The sequence below is a fragment of the Lathamus discolor genome, chromosome 2 (genome assembly GCF_037157495.1).
Source record: "Lathamus discolor isolate bLatDis1 chromosome 2, bLatDis1.hap1, whole genome shotgun sequence".
Taxonomy (NCBI): Eukaryota; Metazoa; Chordata; class Aves; order Psittaciformes; family Psittacidae; genus Lathamus; species Lathamus discolor.
Window position 1 is genome coordinate 57,869,877 of NC_088885.1, and position 21,996 is coordinate 57,891,872.

Below are 21,996 nucleotides of genomic sequence, written 5' to 3' on the forward strand. Positions count from 1 at the left end.
CTTTAGCTGCTGTACTACTTGAGTATGTGTGCATAGGGATATCTCCAGACAGTGAGGGAAGCTGTCTTCCTTGGCTACAAGAAGTTTCTTCCCTGGCTGCCAGTCTCTGTGGTCTGGGCAAGGGCAGCTATATAACTGCAGCATCTGCTGAGAACAGACCAGGCAGTGTTCAGGAGGGACAGCACGATTTATCTGACAGGATGGGGAGGAGGAAAGCAACAGGCCAACTCCTGCTGTATGATGAGTGCTGTGGAGCTGTTGAGCCTTTATCTCCCAGATTTAACAAACGTGCTGGCTGAGGTGTTAGGAAGACAAATGGGCGATTCATTATGAAGTCAGATGTGTTCCCTGGCAGGGGCGGGTGGGAGAGACTGACACTAACACATGGCTGGCCGTGCTGTTGCTGGAGCTGTGTGAGGCATGCCCACGCTCCAATGTGCTGAGGGCTGTTGTGGGTGGGAGGCTTGCTGGGGATGTGGAAGGATTGCTGCTGGGACCATGGAGGTGGGGCTGCTGACAGTGAGCACAGCAGTGATAGCCCCTCCAAGGAAAGAGCAGGGTGCACTGCATGTATGAGTCCAGCAAAGCATTAGTGTGGTGTGTGCTTGACACCAGTGGGGCAGTTCTTGCTGTCATCCAAAAGGCTGGAGACTGCAGGAGGGTTAAATGCTGCAGCTGAAGCAAGGTCCTGTAGTGCATTGTGCAGGTGTCTGTCTTGGTGCTGAGAACATAACTGCTACTAAGGGTTGAACCAAAGGTTTCTTCAGTCAGGCGTGGACATCTGGGGAAGCCAAGGAGAATTGGGACAAGTGAGGTGTCTCCTGGCATGTCCTGCTTGCTCCTGGCAGTCAGTGGTTTAGAACCTTCCTGAGCCAGAGGCTGTGTTCAAGCCCTCATGTTTCATCACCCACCTGAATGAACCTCCCTTTCCTAAATTTGTCTAATCCCTTCTGGAATCTATTCATAGTTTTGGGCTTCACAACATCCGGTGGCAATAAGCCTTCAGTTTAATGATGTGCTGTTTGGAAAAAATGCTTCAATCTCAGTGTGTAGTATCTATTATTTGTTTCCCACTGTGCCTTGCCTGAGTCAAAAGGTCTGATCCATGCATTGCCCTGAGTGAGGGGCTCCTGTGGAGCCCCTAGCCCCTGGGCAGATCTGCAGGACTTGGTCAGCCTTCATGTCAGTAGCTTGAGCTGGAGAGAGCCAGAAGGATGGGCGGGAGGTGTTTTGGGAACTAGGAGTGCCCTTACCCATGAGTGATGCTTTCCAATCCTGCCTTCATAAACTTGCTGGAATAAAACAGCAGCAGTACAAAAACCAATGAATAAAATGTGGGGGTTTTGGTTCCCTTTGTTTAGATTTCAAATGCTAAATATCTTTTGTTATGTGCATCTCCCCTCTCCCTAGACAAGGGAAGTTACTGAGAAAGATCATGGACTTCATGGATTTTCTATGCTCGGAACATATCACTCTGTTGAGCGCCTGGCCTATTCCCTTTGGTATGCTGGCTTTAAAGTCTGGTATAAATTCTTTTGCTGTAGTCCTCTGCGTGATCCATTACATCTTTTCTTGATCCTCAATGCCACCAAACCTATTCAAAAGCAAGGCATAGGAGGGATGGTTATGTTTATTTTTTACAAGTGTGATCTAGGAATGTCACTTTTCTGTCATGGAGATGTTGGGCAGGGTTTTCAGCAGTGTAAAAATAAAAAAAAAAAAAAAAACAAAATCAAATAAACGAAATAAACCCAACAACCCCCAAACCTCCCCACAAATCATCCAAGCCACAAAAGAACAAAAAGATACCTCACCACAATCAACCCCCTTACCTTATGGTAGTTTTGCCTTCCTCTTGTCAGAAGGTGTTATTATAGGGTGTGGATATGTTTTGCATGTGTGTGTCTTGCCTATCATCTTAGCATGGAAAATATTCTGGAAATATTAATTTTCTTACCCTCCATACCATGTGGAGCTAAATGGGGGGGGGGTGGAATTAAACCATATTTGGGTTTTTTTTCTTGTGTGTTATTTTTTTGTTTTGGTTTGTTTTGGTGTTTTATTTTTTTGCTTTAAATTCTTTGGACTTCTCATCTTCCACCTCATTGCTCCCCTTTTAACTGCTTCCCTGCACCAAAGCACACAGCTACACATTGCCAATGGTCTAGAGGGACTCATGGCAATATAAATGATGTTAAGCTACAAAAAATTAGAAGTGAGCGGTGATCAGGATAAAGAGCACCAATGGGTCATAAGGTGGGGGTCCAGGAGCTGTCCAGCCAAGGAGAGAGGCACTGGTGGGGGGCTAATTCCTGGCACAGACTGCCAAGGGCAAAGCTAATGCTGTCTTAAATCAGGAGTGAAAGCCCCTGTTGCTGCCTAGCCCATGCATTCCACTGGCACCGCAGTTCACCGGCTGGTTTTAAGTTGAGTTGAAAATCCTTCGTAAATCTTGCTGATTGCTGTTTCATTCTTGAGAGGATGAAGGGGAGAGGAAACAACCTTCCCCTCCCCTCTTCCTTTCTCCATCTCTGCTTGCTTATGGACAAAACTGCACCAGCAGGATTAGTATGCAGGCAGCTCTTGGGCCAGGCTACCTGGGACCTTCCAGTCAACAGCTAATAGTCAGTGAGTTGTAAAAACTGAACACCTCAAAAACCCAGCAGAGGTTTTTAAAGGTGGCTTGGTGCTGGAGCTGTTCAGCACAAGCCATGGAATTGCAAGTGCCTGTACAGCTGGTCCTGATATTTGCCTTCTCTTTGTATAATTTCTGTGCTGGTGAATCTTAATGTTGTGACTGAGATATTTACCTAAAATAAAAAAGTTTTCCTCTGATGAACTGGAAACTTCTTGAATAAGGTTTGTTGTAAGGGGAGGGTGCAGGGGGTGGAGGAGGAGGTAATTCAGCCTTGTGGTTCAGGAACACCACCAAGAGCTGAAAGACCCAAGTCTGATTCCTTCTTCTGCTGTGGGGTTCTTCTGTGCTTGTGCCCTCCTCATTGGGCAGAAGGGAAGGCAATGCTTCCTTCAGTAGAGTACTGCTAGCTGTAATTCATAACCTGTGTAGGTCTTATGCCTTGCATGAGTGGGAAATGCTTCAGCAGCTTGAAGTATTTGCTTGCACTGTGGCAATCAGAAGCACCACAAAAATAGTTGTTCCTCATGGCATCTTGGCTCTATGGATCCTATGCGGGACTTCACCGTACCGAGAACATCTCCAGCCCTCCACATCTGAACTGAGTCACATATTCCCTGCTCATTCACTGAAGTATTTTTCCTTCAGTTGCTAAATTTTGCCCTTATAGACTCTGTGCCAAACTTCTTTTTGGTAATTTGTACAGGAGAAGTTGAGGGCATGTTTTGGCAGGAAAATTGCATGGAAGCTTATTTATACATGCATCTGGGAGGCAACCATCTGTGTCTTGCCTCATTCACAGAAAAATCCCTTCTGAAGTGATGTGACAACTCTGTTAAGGGTGTTGGGGGTCCATTCCTCTTAAGACAGGGCAGCTGGTCTGGGGCGATTTCACTTGGGCTGCTCTGTTCAGCAGCCTGGGAGAAGTCCTCTGACTTCTGGGTGATCTTCAGTTCTAAGGCTGAAATGGGAAACTTGGGCATAAATTGTCTCTGTGGTAATGCCTGGGCCTGAAAATAGCTTAATTGAGATAAGAGTAGCTGCTGTGAATGCTAGTAGCATTCAGGGAGGTAGCGTTGGAAGGGGAAGAGCTGGAGGTTTGCACCAGCAAATTCTTTCTTCCAGAAGCAGCTGTTAGTCCTCTCTTTGCTGGATGCTGGAAATAACTCTTGAATAGGACTCAGAAGCCTGGCAGGTTTGTGTAGCAGATCCTTACAAGCCTGCTTGTCCATCTCCTTGCCCACAATCCTCAGAGAAGAGGCCCAGAGGGAACCACTGTCTAGATCTATCTAGGCAGAGGAGTGATTGCAGACAAGTTTGAATGACTGAAGCCTACAAGAATCTGCACTTTTGTGTCTTACAAAAAGAAAATCTGTTTAAGCATACTTTGTCAGGAGTCTGGAGTTGGGTGCTTTCTTGCCTCATAAGTGGGATCTGTCAGGTTGGAAATTCCCCCATTCTGTAGCTTTTCTCCTCTATCCTCAAAATTGCCACCCCTCAGAAACTGATCCAAGAAGTTGAAACCGATGTTCTCTGGGACACGTGTGAGTTATGACTGCTTTCTACCTGCATGCAGGGAGGTTGCAAGGCCCTGTTGCTCCTACCATGTGTTGGTGGAAGCATATCATATTGTAGTGGTCCCCATGGTAGGAGCTGTTAATTGTTGTTTTTTTTTTTTTTCAAGTGGAAGCTGCAGCTGAGATTTTGGCCCTATTAAGAAGCCCATGTTTGAGGGGTTACCATCTAAAGAAAAGCTTTGGGTATGTGTACGGTGCTATCGAAAGGAAAATAAGGATGAAAATAGCCATTGGGAAAAAATTGCAATGGCAATAGCTGTATTCTGTTGCTGGAGTTTCCAGATGTGTTTGCCTTTTTAATGGTCCTCAGCAGCAAGACACCATTGTTGATAGTGAATGATGTGAACAGCAAAAAGGAGAGGTAAGCCCAGAGCAGAGTTGTTTGGGAGTGACCTTGCAGGAAGATAACCAGCATGTGCAGAAAGCGCAGTGTCTGTGGATAAGGGGAGGAAGCCTTGTAAACTGCCAGCATAGATGGAGTTTTAGCAAACACGTTTTTGATTTCTAGGTGGAGTGTAGGCTGTTCAGCTCTGCCCTGTAAAGCCCTGCATGCTCTACATCTTGGGTTGGGAGAAACAATTGTCCTCCTGCCATGACTCCCACAGTGTTATACTACCAATCCAGAGGAGATCAGTGGAAAAACTACACTGAGGAAGGGTTAGGATAGAAGTGAATAACTCTAACAGCAATTTTCATGAAGTGACTTAACACTTGCTGAGATGGCAGGATATTGTGGAAGCCAAGAAATCCTTGCTGAGGTTTGGAGAATGCCTTGCCTTATTTTTTGAAAGGACTTAATGGGATATGCATTCTTTTTTGCACATGTATGCATTAATCAAAGTAGGAAACCCTTGGCTTTCTAGCTCAGAATGGTAAAGAATTTAAAACCTAGCATGCGTGGCTCTGGATTTCGTGGTTTAAGCAAGGCAGCAATAAACATGAATGCCTGCATACTGGGGTGAGCAATGTACTTTGCAGCAAGTATACTTAGAGCTGTCTTTGAGGGGTAGAAAGAAAATAGAGAACTAATTTAGTAGCAAAGAGAAGAAAGCTGCCTCTTATCCCAGATGACATTGGGGATTCTTGTGTAACATTGTCTGGTGTGAGGTGTCCCTGCCTTAGGGGGATTAGAACTAGATGATATTAAGGTCCTTTCCAACCCTAACTATTCTATGATCCTGATAGCTCTGGGTGGAGCAGAACTGAGGCTGGTTTCCTCCAAAGGGTGTTGAGTTAGTACGAGCACAGCAATGGTATCTCTGAACACTTAAAAATGCAAACATAGTGCAGAATGAGGTAGGTGATTCTTCAAGGGCCAGTTCTTGCTCCAAATATCAAGTTTTCATCACTTGCCATGGACTTCAGAATTGGACTTTTGGCTTCTTGCACTTCAAATAGCAATTAGCCTTTGTAGGATGGGGGAAAACTTCTTCACAGTGTGGGAGAGCTATTGTGAGGGAGAGATGGCAACTCAAGGTTGTTGGATACAAAAGAAATGTAGGGCTGGTGTGCAGCATAACTCACTGATTCGAATCATTAATTTATGTATTGCAGTGAAGGTCAGTGTTCAAGTTGTAAACTTTTTGTAACTTTTTAATTATTAAAAGGAAGAAGTGGTGGAAAGAGAAGGAAAAGGGTTTGAAGAGCAGCAATATTGCAGAGAAAACGTTAGTGTAAGAAGGGAAAATAGAAATCAATTTGGTCGTTGTACAGATGTACCAAAGATTAATCTCCCAACAGAGAAGGAAGTGCTGGAATAGGAATGCAATATTTCAGCAGGCCTGTCATTCCAGGCGGGTAGAGCAGAGGTATTTCCTTGCAGGAAAGCAGCTCACCTTGGCTCGCATCTCTGGCGGCACTTGCAAAAGAAACTCTTGAGCGTGTCAAAAACGAGAATGCACTCACAGGTCTATGCAGGCGCCTTACTTCTGTCTCACCCCCCTCAAATTCTCATTGGGAAAATCCCCAGTTAAACAAGGGAAAATACAGGCACACTGATGACAGTGTGAACTGATGAGGCAATAAAATATCTTGACTTCTGAGATGAGCTGAGAGCAGGATTCAGTTTGAATTGCCTTTCTGGAAGAGAAGTATTTCCATGGTGCTACAGATAAAACTTGGCTATTCAGCTATCAGTGTGAGTTGTGCAGTGGCAGGGACTCTAAAATAACACAATTGCAGAGTGCTGGCTGGCAGTTTAATCCCAACAGTTGTGGATAGAGTGTGTATAAAATAAAATAGAAAATAAAAATGACCCCCCCTTCCTGACAAATTTCCTTGGAAAGAACAGCTTGGTCTTTGTGAGGCACTGAGAAAGCATCAGACTGACACCGTTGCCTTACAGGACCTCACTCAGCCTAGGTTGCATAAAAGGGCTTTATAGGATTATAAAGGTTCCATGCAGCGGCAGCTCCAAGGCAATGTGTCAGGTGGGGCACAGGCGCTCCCTGGCTCTGCCTGCACTTGTTTGTTGGTGCCATGCTCTGAAAAGTGCCACCTCACCCCTGGAACACGTCTACAGAGCTAAGGCTGCTGCGTTGGTCCCCTAGCTGCTGAAATAGGCATCCATCCAGTGCTACGGAGGGAGATGCACGTGTGTGCATGCACATATGCTGCTTTTGCTCATGGAGATCTTAGCCTGGAAGAGCTTCATTGCTTACTGGCTAGTAAAAGCCTCTTTCCTCAAAATTTACTTCTTGTCTCTTTCTGGTGATGCTTTCCTGGTATACTTGCCTCACTCGGATTCAGATCAGCTTGAATGCCAGTGAAATTAGTCTGAGCAGTAGACTCAGACCAGGCAGTGGTGATGGGTCTGCTCAGTACATGCACTGCATATGCATTATTTTTTAGTAATTTGGACTTTCAAGTCCCTTTCTCTGATGGATGAGGACAGGGCAGAGTTGAGTTGGGAAACAGGAGGTGGGAAAATGTGTATTCTGCTTTTACAGGGCATCGTCTTGGTGTCTTGTTTTTGGGTGTGTTTTTCAGGAAGGGATGAAAGGTGTGCTGGCACTGCTTCTCAGCTCACTGTGGCTGTTGTCAATGTGTCACAGATATTAGGTGAGCTCCTACCAAAGCCTTTTGCAGAAAGAGGTGAAAATGTACATTGCTGACAATTAATCAATTTAATGCTTCAATTTTCTGTTGTTTCCCAGGGCTTCCCAACCATTCAAAGTGGCTGTTGGAGGCCATTCCTCTGTTATTGTGCAGCACTGCAAATTCTGTTTTTCTTTCTTCTCCCTATTCCTCGCTCTTTCTTTTTTATTTAGATGTCTGCTATTGGAGATACATGCAATTGGGCTGTGCTATCAGCAAGTTTTGCAGGGCTGACCTGTAGGAAGCCATACTTTGAAGTATTTCAATGCCAAGCACCTGACAGGAAGGTGGGGAAAGGGTTCAAAATCAGCAGTTGCTCTGCAGAGATCTTTCTATAGGATCCATTCCTGTATCCCTCCTCACTGCAACAGACATCTGCTGCATGATACTTGGAGCTTGTATCTTCCAGAACACTTAGCTGTACAGTACCTTCTTAATTGGAAAGGTTAACTGGGGAGGGGGAGCTGTAGAAAATGCTTTTATGCCTCCCTCTGTCTTTGCCATCTGAGGATACCTCTTGTGCCAACTGTGAAAGCTTGCAGAAATGAATCTCCAGAACAGAAGAATTGATGAAGGCCAGGAATGAATGCCCTGGAGATTTCATTACAGGTGTTTACCACTGTGAAGCTCAGACCAAGCCATCTTTCTCACAAACAAGCCTGCTCTGAGCTTTGGTTAACAAGGTGCCAGGGCTGGATGATGTCCTGTCTCCTTGGGAAGCAGTTGTGACCAAATCCACACACTGTCCAAGTTGAAATGGAGTGAAAATATAACAGCTAAAACTTGTCAGTGCTTCAGATGGAGTTTGCTGTTTGGCCTTTTGGATATTTTTATAATTTTTCTGGTGAGCAGAATTTGGGGAAGAACAGTTTCTTGGAAGTTCTTCACTGGGTTACACTAGCTTTCCGTGTTCCCCACAAATCACCAACTTTTCATTTTTACCATTGCAGTTTTTCTGGAAATCCTAATTTCCAGAAATTACCTGAAGGTAACTGAAAGAGAACATTTCCCTGCTTGTTTTTTCAGTCTCTCCTGTGGAGACAGGCTGAGAGACCTGGGCTTCTTCAGCCTGAAGAAGAGAAGGCTCTGGGGAGACCTTAGAGCAGCTTCCAGTGCCTAAAAGGGCTGACAAGAAAGTTGGAGAGGGGCTTTTGACAAGGGGCAGGTAAGGACAGGAGAAGAGAGAGAAATTGTCCTTAAAAAAGGAAAGCACAAATTGCCACTAGGTGGGGGTTTAAATGCTTTCCAGTATTCCTCTGTGTTCAGTGAGGGGGGGGGGAGTGTGTGCTCCCCTCCTGTGCCTATCACCCCATTTTCCCCAGTGGTTCTGCAGCAATGGAGATGTTTGAACCTGCGGCCCATCGCCATGCTCGCCTGTGCAGGATTGCAGCATGTTTTCAACTCAGGCTTTAAGCAATTCTTCCTTTTTGGCTTGGGAAATGTCTTCAGGTCCTTCGAAACCCTGCATAGTGATTCCCATTGACTGTGTGGACTGGCACCTGGCCGGAAAAGGACAGAGCCAGGAGAGTGGGGTGTGGGCAGCCTGGCCAACAAACAGCTCATGAGCCCAACAGATGTTTCTGAAGCCTCTCTGCTCCCTGGGGCTGATGCCAGCCTGGTCCTCTTCCAGCAGCTCATCACTTGATACTGGGAACAGTACGCTGGCTTCTTTTGTTGCACATTGTATGAGTCAAGGACCTTATGTTTGGAGAAGGCAGAGGAGGGGAGAAGGCAATGGGACATGCATTTCTTCACGACATGTTTTAGGTTTCTGGGCTAATCCTGCCTTGCAAAAGCTTTTTTTTTTTTTTTTTTGGCAGATTCTCCTGGAAAGTGTCTCCTGCTCTCAAGCCTCAGGCTGTGGCTTACTAAGTTTTATGTCAGAATCAATTCTGCTGAAGGCAAGGTGGCTATACATGCTTTCCTGATGTGTCTCTTGGTTTGGTGGGACAAATTATCCTCTATACCTTCACAAGCCAGTTCTACCTCTGCTTGATGCGCTAAAATGATTTTTTTGTTTATGCACAGGCGAGTGACTGTAGTGCTCTTATTTCTGCTGGTTTCCCAAGTTCATGCAGTTAGGTACCTTCAATTATTTCTTTCGCATTTCAGTTTTCAACACAGTCCTGGGGTGAAGATTGCCAAGAACTTATGTCCAAGCAAGCTGTGAGAACTGGTAGAGAACATAAATTCAAATACTGCTTCTTACCCTTCTCTTGCTCCCACCTTGCACATTCACTGCAAAGAGCCTTGCTTGGACATCAGGAAACCCTACGTGGTTGCTCAACCTGGGAGAGCCCGCCATGGCTCCCACTTGTACAGCAGGCTGTATTTTCTCTATCCTCACTGCTGTGCTGCTCTTTTCCTTTGCAGGCTGACAGGGAACGAACCTCTGACCATCCTCCCTCTGACCTCAGAAATGGAGGAAGCTGCTGTCAAAGCCCACTACAAAGTCTGTGACCGCCTGAAGCTGGAGAAGAAGCAGCGCAGGATGTGCCGGCGGGACCCCGGCGTGGCTGAGACCCTGATGGAGGCAATCAGCATGAGTGCACTGGAGTGCCAGTACCAGTTTCGCTTTGAGCGCTGGAACTGCACCCTTGAGGGTCGCTACCGGGCCAGCTTGCTAAAGAGAGGTGAGTAGGGTGGGAGGGGTTCTTAGATGAAGGTGCTGGCACCCACTGCACACACTGGCCTCCCTGGCATTTTGCAGGGTGGTCTTCCTGGCACATCCTTTGCCAGTGATGGGTCACCACCTCACGAGGAGCTTGTAGAAGGTAGCCACCAAGCTACCTTTTCATCCTTGAAAATTCAGACCAAGCGAAAGATGTGCTATATGGTAGTATTGTATATGCTTGTATTACTTAAGCAACCGCTGTCTGATTCCCATGGGCTCTTTCCTTAGAGGCTGGAGGTGTTCATGCATGTGTCTGTTGCCAGTAACTACAGCTGCTTCTCACTTCTGATGGAAGTTGAGCTGTTGCTGGAGGGGAAGGTGTTGAAGTTCCCAAAGCCGTCCCTCACCCACATTTCTTATATCAACTTCTCAGGAAAGAAGTTGAGAAAATGCCTTAAGGGGAGTAAACCAAAATGGACTGTTCTGTGCTGCCTTGTTAGGGGTGGCAAGGGGATCCCTATCATCGTGCAGGGCAAAATGGGCAAATGCTTGTGTCCTGTGAAAAAGCTCCCTGCATGCAAGTGGTGGGTAATTCCCACAACCCTTCCAGCAGCTCAGGTGGAGATGACCAGAAGCTGAGAGAGTATTGGAGGACCAGATTATATTTTTATCTCCTTTCTTTGTGCTACCTCATAGTCCAGTTTCCTGCACCCTCCCAGTAAAATCCAGTTCCTATTTCTGGACTGCAGCTAATGGTGCAGCAGGACCGTTTTACAAATAGCTTGCATGGGTCTTGAGGACTTTAATGACTTCTGGAAAGTCCCATGCTCAGCAATGGACCTGGACATAGAAATCCAGATCTGATGTACTCAAAGATAAGAGCAGATGTTTGCAAAGTGCCCTCCCTTGCTAATTAGTGAGGAGGAGTAATTCAGAAGTGCTAGGGCTTAACTAATGCACTGTCACTGATTGCAGTGGAAACAAGGAAAGTCCTTATGAAACCCAAGAGGTCCAGCCAGAGCTGCAAGACATTTAAAAATAGCCCCGCATGCCAGAGGAGTCCCTGGATTAGTGTCGTCTTGGGAAAGCCAAGCACTTTCTCATGCTGACACCTGGAGGCCACAGCTTGTTCCTTCAGACGTGCCTGCCCCTGTGGGTAGCCCTTGGCAAGGGGTATTTTGAAGCAGCCTGAACGTGAGCTGCCTTAAAACACCCTTGAGAACCCCCCTCTCTTGTCAGGACCCCGTGTAATAAATACAACTGTGAGGGTTGCAAGGTTCTGCCTGCTGTCTCATTCTTCCATGTTTTATGCTCCTGCAACATCTCTGCTGTCCACTGATGCTGTAAATCCTTCAGAAGTTGTTCCTGCAGCATAACACACTACCTTGTAAATCTTTCTCCTTCTCTCCAGGAGCTGCTGGTTCCTGGTTCAGCATTGCAGCAAGTGATACCCCAGGGCAAAGGCGCACATGTATCACCCACTAAGACACAGTTATCCAAATATGCTGGTGTGGGCTTTCTTCCTCTCCTTCAGGACCATTGTAGCTTTTAAAGCAGAGAAGGGGGATGGGGGGGGAGGGAAGGCAACCCCCCCCCCCCCCCCCATTTCACTTAGGTTTCTCCCTCTGTTTTTACACTTGGTCACCGGAACAGCCCGGCTGCTGGTTTGCAACTTGGGCTGATGCAGCCTGTTTCTTAAAATAACAGGGGATTGTTTAAGGGACTTGTTATCCTCTTTGGATACTCACAAACAATTTTGGAAATGTCTGAAACTGGATAGCTGCGGATGGCAGGCTGTCAATGCACCGGGGGTTAGAATGCCTGCATTGATTTAAAGCTCATTATCTTGTTACAAAATATCTTGGTGCAATCAAATAGTGCATGGCGGAGATGGCTTTAAATCTGGCTGGAGCCAAATGTCACATGGACTTGCTTGGAAGCTGCCTGAGCTGGCTGTGGGCGAGATGATGCCCGTGCTGATGGGCACTGGGAATCTGTGAAGCTTTAGGTGATGGAGAATGGGAGGAGTAAAGCAAAGCTGATGGGGAGATTCATGGAAGGGGAAAATCTGGCAACTGAACCATTCCTCCTGTGTTTCCATCAAACACGGTATGAAATGTGGTTGCTTGGCACTGACTTTGTGCTGAGATTTCACAATCATTCTGAATTCAGTCCTTCTACGACCTGCTTAAAGGCCTCCTGGCTTGATCTGGGCTGTCTACTAAACTGGACCATAGCCAGGCTGTTCGTTGCTAATTGCAGTGTCTCAGGGGAAGGCTTACACAGCCTATTCTATCAAGGACTTTCTGTTAGCAAACTGGTGCCCCTCCATTTCATAGCACAAACTGTAGGACTGGCCTCTTGCCACCACTATCAGGAGAATGGAGGCTCAGGAGCATCTGTCTCTAGCATCAGCATCCCTTGACAGGCATGTGGGCAGTCTGACCTAGGGTGCAACCTAGAAAATGCTGAACTAGCCTTCAAAAGACGAAAACTGCTAGAAGGCATTTTCTATCTAGAGGAGTTTGGTGGTCTGCACACCCATGAGTTTTATTCGGTGATTTAAGTAAGGACTTCTCCCACCACTCCCAGTGAGGTTTGCAATGCTGAAGGCTTTTCTGGGGTGCCAGAGGACATGATCTAACCTGGAGAGAAAACAAGGAGGGGAAAACCCCCAAAATTTGCTTTCTTGACCTTGACCGCTCTTTACAGTGTCTTGGTAAGTGTGTTCCTTCCAGTGAGGGAAAGGTTCCTGCTCTCTTTTTGCAGGTAAGCAATAGGAATGATGGGACAACTTCAACCACAATCTGGTTTGAGTCAGCCCCATTGGGAGGACCAGACCTCAGTCTCCTGGACTGGATTTTTGTCAGTCTCCTGCTGAAGTTCAACATCACGCACCTGGGAGTGCTTAGGGAAGGCAGGCTCTGGGTATCGGCCAGGGCAGTGCCCTGTGAGCTTGCTTGGATGACCATGCACCTCCCAAGGAACAGTTCCAAAAATGACCTGGCAGTGTCTCTGCATGTCCTTGGTTGACACACCAGCTTACAGATATATCCACTACTGTCACCATCCACTTGTGTTATTTTTGAGTGGGGGTTTTCTTGAGTCAGATCCAAAGCTGTTCTGGAATTGCATCTCAAATATGCAGTCGTTTATGGCTTCCATAGCTGGAGAATAAGGAGCTATAAATACTGGCATGTTTGCTTTTTATTTCTGGATTTTATAATATGGATTGAAATCATGGGGGTCTCTGGACCTCAGTTACTGGGGGCATCAGATGCTGTTGCATTCCTACAGGTGAGCATGGAGGTGTAGAGAAGGGCTGTACATTAAAAGCTTGAGTGGTAAACTGCTTTTTGAGGCATTTGAGGCACTGTGATGGTTGCCGACTGTGTGCTTCCAAGCCCTCAGGTGTCTTGTTAACAACTGTGTTGAACTGTAGTAGGATCTAGTGATTATTTTTTCTTCAGGGGGTGTGGAAAGAACAAGGAGTGCTCATGGCTTCTTTCCCAACCATCAGACTGGAAGTCTATGCTGGATTCCTGCTATTTGGTGTCACTTTGGTCGCAGTATTTCTGTACCATGGTGATGGTACCTTCATGGCCTGTCCAGCTCTTGCTCTCCTCTATCTGTTTTCAGGCAGACATTGTGGAGTGACAATTACAGAGATGGCTGGCTTTAATTTGCATTCTTGAATCCTGGCTCATGCCACCTCTATCTATCATTCCTTGGCCTCCACCGCTAGTGATGCTTTATCACTCAAGTTTTTCTCACAATGGATTTTGCCTTTATTTCCTCACTCTCTTTAACCCTTGCTCCAGCTGTAACTGAAGCTGCCACCTTCTCTCTCCTGCAGGTTTTAAAGAGACAGCCTTCTTGTACGCCATCTCCTCCGCGGGGCTGACACATGCCATGGCCAAGGCATGCAGTGCAGGGCGGATGGAGCGTTGCACCTGCGATGAGGCCCCTGATCTGGAGAACCGTGAGGCTTGGCAGTGGGGTGGCTGCGGTGACAACCTGAAATACAGCAACAAGTTTGTCAAGGAGTTCCTGGGGAGGAAGCCCAACAAGGATCTGCGAGCCAGGGTGGACTTCCACAATAATCTTGTGGGCATGAAGGTGCGTTGCAGACTGCTTGGGGCTTGTGGGGGGCAATAAGATGTGTGGAAACAAGGAGTGTTGGATAGAAAATGTATGGAGTGGTCCTTCTGCTGGACAAGCGAAGTCTTAGTTACTGGACTATGCCCTGGATTTGTTACTGTGCTTCAAGAGTTGTGGAAAATGGGGTGAGATCAGAGGGAAAGAAACAGGACTGTCCAGGTCTAGGAAACATGAGATGGCAACAAAGATTGCTGGCTCTCCATAGAGAGGAGAGGGTCTTATGCTGCAGGACAGGCTCTTCAGGCTTACATGAGGAAGGGAGTTATGCTGCCACACACAGGTTGAGGGATGCTTTTCTTGTGCCAGTTCAGTACAACATGGAAAGTCTATCATGTCCTTAAAGGTTTCTTAAACTGTCTGGACAAACAGCTGTCAGGAAACCAGGCTGGAGATTACTCTCTGACCTCAGTCCTCAAAGTCCCTTCTGCCTTGTTTTCTGGCAGAGCCTTCCGCATTGCCTAGAGCTGCTGGACTTGCAGCAGATAGTGCTTGGGTGTGTAGTCCCTTTGTTTCCTTTTCCTATCCTTATCCTTCCTGCTGGAGGACTTTCTGCTCTTTATGCCATGTTCCTCTTATGAGGCTTTACCCTCCTGCCTGAGGGCCTCCCTGCAGGACTGACATAAAGGATAAAGTGACTGCAATTGCTGGGTCATCCCAGCAAGAGAGGGGAAAGGAGGGGACTTTCCACCTTTTGCCATAATCTGCTTAGCTGTACCTAGCCTAGATTTGCTTGAACACTAAAATTCTGCAGATTGGCCAGCACAGGTGCCTAGGATCAGTGTTTCATTGCACCAACCTCAGGGGGGGACATACTGTAAGGCTATAAATAACTTTCCAGCCTTGTTATTGTCTGTGTGATTGGATGGATGGTTGGGACTGGGATGGGGGGGACCTGTGTCTCTAGTTTCTCAGGCAAATGCAGCCCAGCCAGTTGTGCATTCTAGGAATCACCACCCCAGCTCAGTTGTTCCTGTGCGTATGCATAAAATGCCATTCCTCACGGTGGAGTTGGGGCATTGGAGAATGCCACCAGTGAGTGCTGGCCAGCAAAATGTCTCCCCCTCTCTCCACCACCAGATACTCCTAGACAGCACAGAGATCAGGATTAGACATGTCCTGGATTTAGCTGGTGTCTGGCTTTGGCTGACAGCTTTTCTGCCTCTGAATTAAAAGGCTCAGTGCCTCTGAACTCCTGTTGCAGCTCTTTGACATGTGAAACAGGCTTTGCAGGGTGAGGAAATTTGTTTTAATCCTTGTGGTTGGTTGTTCCCTAGGGCCTGTCCCAATTCTTTGGAGCTGGCTGTGTAACAGATGGGACTGAAAATGGAGAAAGTGGTCCATCGAGGCTGTGATTTCATGCTGGATAGTGCTGTGAGATGTCCCAGCTTTTCTCCCTTTCCAGAATCATCATAATAGAGTCTTGCCAACATCTACAAGGCTGTGGCCTGAGGGGCCATTGACATGTTCTCGTAACTCTGTGGATGTCTCCCTTCCACAGTGGTGGGGCTAAATAACTTGCCCAACAGATTTGACTTAACTCCCATGCTCTCCACCCTAGTAGCTGCAGCCAGGATGCACGTATGGCTGAGATCCAGTCTTAGATCTAGATTAGATGCCCCTATTTGTCATTGCTGCTCTACACATTGCCTATATAACTTTGAGCTAAAACTCCAAGAGTGAGCTGGAGGGAGTCAATATCCTCTTTCTTTCTGCCCTCACTTGTCCTCATTCCACTGAGTTAGTGGGAGTCTCTTGCATCTTCTGCCCGCCCTTTACTTGGCATAGTCAGGCTCTGGTCATTTGCAGTGGTTTCTAAGCACTAAACAGCAGAATAAATTGTGGTGGTTGTCCGGAGACAGAGAGCCCTCATGACCATCAAACTCAAAGACCTTTGCTCTGCAGGTCAGTAATTCAGCGTTCCTATTTTTGTTCACCCATGCTGTGTCTCTTGAGTTGGTATTACTGTCTGACAACTTTCCTTGCCTATTTGCAGCAGCAGTTAAAAGGCTTTATCTGTTTATGCTCTTAAAAATAATTGTACCACAGTCTGGTTGAAAGGCAAGCCAAGCAGTCCACCAGATTCACAATACTGTGGTCCAAGATAAGAGAACATATGTCTAAATAGTCAGGACATGTGGACCTAAACCAATGCCACAGCCTAGTGTCACTGAGGTCATAATCAGATGTTAGAGTCAGATGAGGCTGGCTTTGTAATTGCAAGGTCAGAACTGAAGCACTTGCTTCAGGCTTCAAAATACTGAATCTGATTTGAAGCCTGACCATTAACTTTAGTGGGGTTGATGGATTGTCTCTGACATTGCTTACACTTGGGTGTAGATTACTGTGAGGTTCAATTTGCTTCCTTCCTCCTGGTCCCACAGCAAGTGCAGCATTGGTAGAAGATGAGGCTTGCATACTAGGCAGTACTAGGTTCTCTAGCTGAAATTATTGTTTTCCTTGATGAAGGTAGTGGGTTAAATGTGATGCTTGTCATGTTTCCTTTACTTATCTTTCTCCAACAAAGCTACTCATCAACTAACTGCTGCTGTATAGACTTTCCAAACACCGAGTTGCAGGAGTTGCTGTGACAGTCTAAATGCATTAGTTTGGTTATTGAATAAGTCATATATATTTGATGTGAACCAAAGGCAATGTAGGAGGAGCACAGATAGCCTTTGTTTGTGCCAATTTGGAACTGACCAATTTTGAATATTATATAACTAGGTTGCTCTTATGGCCTCTGTGTTAAATGTCCTTGTGAGTTCCAAAAAGATGATTATGACCATTTCAAGCAGGATCTGAGATGCAAACTGAATGGCTTTCCCAAGATTGTGCAGCAAACTGATGGTGGAGCAGGAGATTGAAGCCAGCTGTCCTGAACTCCTACTCTGCACCTGCTGTTTTTTTTTTTTTTCTCTAACCAAACTGCAGATTTTATGTTTTAGTGAAGCCACACATACATGAACCAAAATCTTTGCTACACTACAGGCTGGTTTGGACTGAGCTGAGGATGGACAAAGACTTTCTTTTCCAGTACTTGGTTTTGCTATGGGAGCTTGCTCCAGTGCCAGCCTATGCTGGTGTACTTACAGCATATGTATGGATGTGCGTGTCTGTGTTTGCTGAGGGAGTGGAGAAATACCTATTAAAGATACAGCCCAAGTCTGGTGTTCTATTGCTGATTCTTAACAACATATAATCCTTCCCATCTAATTACTCCCAACCATGGCAAAACATATAAATATTCCCTTGAGACCAGAAAAAAGACCTGTGCTTAATTGACTGATTTGGCAACCAACCCTACACCCTTCTGGTCAACATGGCATTTTCTCCATGGTGTCACACTGACAAACAATCTGTGTATTTCTGTGAGGGTGACATTATCCTATCCCGCCTAGTTTTAATGTCTCTTGGTAGATGTTCTCATTTAATTATTATTTTACTTCTGTTTTTTTATAACCTTGATGGGCCGGCTCCAATTTTGCTGCCTCCAATGAAATAATCACTGAGCACGTTGTGCCCATGATGGCTCACAAAGTTATATGATATGACCTCAATTGCTAAAGAAAGGGCAAGCTTGTCTAGTGTGAGGATGAGGTAATTAGACTAGGACTTCTCCAGCCTCCTCTTTATTGAAAAGTATGAGCTCTGAATAGGCCACTTATTAAAAAAGCAATTTCCCTTCCTTTGCCAAATCTGCTCGGGCTCATTCAGCTATTCTTTCAGAGGGGTCTTGGGTGGAGAGGGTGTATGTTGGGAGGGGAGATGTGGATATGTGTCAAGGGGATGGGGGGTGGCAGTGGTGGGTAAGTCAACTGTATTAAAGCTCTGTTACCCGCAATGAAGTTTCTTCGTTATATTAAATGAAACACAGGCAGCCTTGCTAAAACTCTTCGCTATATCCTCCTCCTCCCCCTTCCCCCCCCCCCACCTTGTACACACAAGTGCAGCCCTCTTTTGTAGCCCATTAATGAAAAGTCAGAATATTAGAGCACTCAATTAGTTCCACTGGGCTTGAGTAAGTGATGTTTTAATTAAATTTGCCCAGTTTCTCAGCAAAGTATCATTAAACATGACTTTCCAACTCCCTCTCTGGAGCGTTGCTAAGTTTCTTAATCCCAGGAGTGCTGACCTCTTCCAGAGGTATGTCTGGTCAAGCATGTCTTACAGATTCAAGGGGCACTATTAAAGGGGGCTGCTGTTACCCAAGGGAAAGAAATTTGTCTTGTTCCCATTCCCTTTTCCCTTTATTCTTCCAGAATGAGGGACACAAATGAGCCTTTGCATTCAGGACCCTGAAGTCGGGGCTATAACCACAGTCTCCTTCTGAGCCAAGAGTGTTTAGTGCACAACTATGAGAGGGCAGAAATGAAGAACAAAATTTCTCCCTCCTCGAAGGTATCTCTTTAGGCAATATGCCCGTTTGAAACTGGTTCCCTTCATGGGGCTTCCTTAATTGTATTCACACAGTATCAACCCATATGTTTTTGTTTGCACAGACAATGTGTGTTCCTGAAGGATCGGTCACTCTTATTGCTGTAGGGTTCAAGTCCAGACTCATCCTGAGGCAGGTTATACCTGCATCTCTGAAACCATGTGGGATGCTCTGGAGAAGACAGTGGGAGGTGCATGGACTTTTCCTTGCTGTTGACTTGTTTTGGAAGTCCATGCAAGGAATGGCTTTTCCCCTTTGGCGGTGCTGGCAGGGATCTATCTCAAAGGCTGAACGTGCCTTGTGCACTGGAGACGGACTTTCCATATCAGGTAGATGTTTGCCCAGCTATCATCTGTCTGAGGAACTTCATGAGCTATCACATAACATGTTATCAGAGCATACCACCCTCTTCATTTCTGTATCTCCATTTTACAGAGGGGAAATTGAGACCCAGAAAGATTAAGTGACTTACTAAAGGTCACACACAAGCATAGCAAAGCAGAGACTAGAACTCTGGTCTCCTGTTGCAGAGACAGTGTTTACAAGCACTGCCCATCCTGTCTCTTATGTTTGCTACTAGGAACCATAATTCCAGTCAAGCTCCAGAACTGCTGAACCGGCAAGATTAAGTGCTAATACTTCTGGTTTTCTATACCCTCAGAAAGTGTAATAATTGCTCTTTTTTGAGATAAATCTGTATGAGCTTACTAATACAGTTCGTGCATGGAAAAAAGGAGATAAATTGCATCCCCTAGGCAGTTTCTTTAGGGGCATGTTTGCAGTTAGAAAACTAGCATCACACTTTGCTGGGTTTTATTTGTAGCTCAGTATAATAGCAGCCTCTCTGAGACTAGCTCTTGACTTTGTGTGTACAGATCAGTTTGCAGGGCCACCACCAGTATTAATTGCACCAGGTTATGACAGGTAGGAATGTGTAAGTATGCTCTTTAGATTTTCCCCTCCTTTCAAGCTGAGATTGGCTCAGGCAAAGTCTTTCTAAGGCCTGGAAATCAACACTATGGAAAAAATTGCTTGCAGTGTCCCATAAGTAATTGCAGTTGTTTATGTGGAGCTTTTTTAGTATGTGAAGCACGCTAGGAATACTGAAGGGGGAAAAATACTTTTAAAGTTATCAATTTAAAGTAGGGTTATGTTATTCTATGCTTAATTTATTTTAATGCATATTTCACTGAAATCTGAGTGTTCATATTTTTAAAGGGTAGTGGAAAGGGAAAACTTCTGAAAAAACAGTTTGAGAACAGGCTCAGAAAGGCTTTCTTCTTTTTTTTTTTTTCTTTTTTAAACGAGATAGAAGAGAAAAAGGGAAGGAAAAAGAAAACTTTAATAATTCAACCAATGGCAATAGCCAGTGTTAAGGAACAAGTCTGGTCTTTGGGCCCTGTGAAGAAATGGGGACCATGGCTGCTGTCCAAACATCTATACTTGAACTGGGAGAATAACTAAGCCTATTTAAACTGAAAGAGGATATGTACCTAGAGGATGGAAGAGATTTGATTTGTACAGAAGCGTCCCAAAGACCTTTCTGAAGTAAGACAAGATGAGGGCAGGCTTTTTCCTGGATGCTCTGACTCTAAGGAGGCTCATTTGCTCCCTCCTCTGCCCCAAACCATAGCGAATGGTTTGAAGCCTTGAAGCCGCAGACCAGCCATGACGACAGCGGGGCTATAACTGAGGAATTCCCACGGCTGTGTGTCCGCTTTGGACTGCTGCTGCCCAGACAAGAGTTGTCTGAAAACCACTGCCAGAGCCCCATGAACCAGCTGGGAATGAATGGGAATCTGTCCTCAGTGTTTCAGCTAAAACACTGAGAAATTGTGTGTTGCAGCATGTCTGAGACTGATCATTATGGGGGCACTTAGTCTGAGCTTCGTAGCAAGCCATTGTTGTGAGGAAGGATTACATGTTGCATAGCAATGCTCTGCTGTGATCCCTTTTCCCTATGACTCTTGTAAAGCCATTTGGGCAGGCGCTCCTGCGGTGCTATCTAATTTCCTCTTAGCAGCAAGTACCAGTAATGACTGTTCAGTCTTGCTCTATCATAATTGTTTTCCTCATTGTGCCTTTGTCAGTATTTGGTATTCTCACGACAAGATCAATGGCAGTTTGTGTTCCTAAGTTGAACAAACTAATTTTTGCTCAAAGAGCTTTATTTTCCTCCCAAACTGTTCTCCTATCTGTGAGATTGCCAGACCAGGTGGTTGTTCAGAGGAGAGTGGGAGGACATAATTTCAGTATGATGCTATCCCTGACCCACTAGTTTTCTTAATTGCATTTTACTTAGAAGCTCTCTACAGCATATACTATAATAAAGATTCAAATGTGTTGTTACTCCTGAGTTACTATAGCTCTGCTGATGTGTGGTAGCTATGATGTATTTAAGCCACAGGGAACATGAAATGTTTTGTGCTTTGGATTTAAGGTAGTGCCTTTTGCTTCACATCTGTGATGACACAGAATCGTAGAATCAGCTAGGTTGGAAAAGACCTGTAAGATCATCACATCCAACCATTACCCTACACTGTAATGACCACCACTCTAGACTATGTCACTGAGGACCTCATTTACACTGTTTTTGAACACTTCCAGGGACGGTCACTCCACCACTTCCCTGGGCAGCCTGTTCCAATGCCTGAGAACCCTCTCTGTGGAGAGGTTTTTCTTGATACTCAATCTAAACCTTCCCAGGTGCAGCTTGAGGCTGTTACCCCTTGTTGCATGGGAGAAGAGACTGATCTCACCTTGCTTACAGCCTCCTTTCATGTGGTTGTAGAGAGGGATAATGTCCCCCCTGAGTCTTCTCCAGACTAAACAACCCCAGTTCCCTCAGCCATTCCTTATCAGACTTATTCTTCAGACCCTTCACCAGCCTTTCTGCCCTTTTCTGGACCTGCTCCAGTACCTCACTGTCTGTCTTGCTGTGAAGGGCCCAGAACTGAACACAGTATTCAAGGTGCAGCTTCACCAGCATTCATGTGGCCACTTACCTTGCTGTAGATGCAATGCAGTTATTTAATAAGTGGTGATGCCATGGGTGTTCAGGAGAAGTCTGGGTTGATGTAGGATGGAGACAAATTAGGCTCTGTACTGTGATGTACCTTGAAAAGAAAACAGGAGCTACCTTCAGCTCTTGGAATAAGCCTTTTTTTTTTTCTTTTCTTTTTTTTATTTTTTTTTTTTATTTAAGGAAGTCTTACTCTGCCTTACGTACTCTAAAATCATTTAGACAATAAAAGCTAAGTTATTCTACCCTGGGAACCCCTCCACATTTGAAAACATGACCTAGACATTTACCCATTTGTCCCATGGCCCAGCCACAAAAGGTTTCTCCAACACTGCTCCAAGCAACCTGCTGACTTGAATAAGTCTTGCTCTGCTTCCTGGAGGGATGAGGTAGATTTAAGTGTCTCTGACAGGAGCGTGCAACAAGAGGAGAAACATTGTGGAAGCTGGAGAATGA

At 45.7% G+C, this 21,996-nt stretch overlaps 1 protein-coding gene across 1 annotated transcript in view; it reads left to right on the forward strand.

Moving 5' to 3' along the window:
- The window catches only part of WNT9A (Wnt family member 9A), a 56,495-nt gene that overhangs the window by 24,397 nt on the left and 10,102 nt on the right, over window positions 1–21,996 (forward strand). The window contains exons 2-3 of the mRNA XM_065666961.1: window positions 9,682–9,941; window positions 13,779–14,041. Coding sequence (XP_065523033.1) covers window positions 9,682–9,941; window positions 13,779–14,041 — 523 coding nt within the window. The remainder of the gene's footprint in view (window positions 1–9,681; window positions 9,942–13,778; window positions 14,042–21,996) is intronic.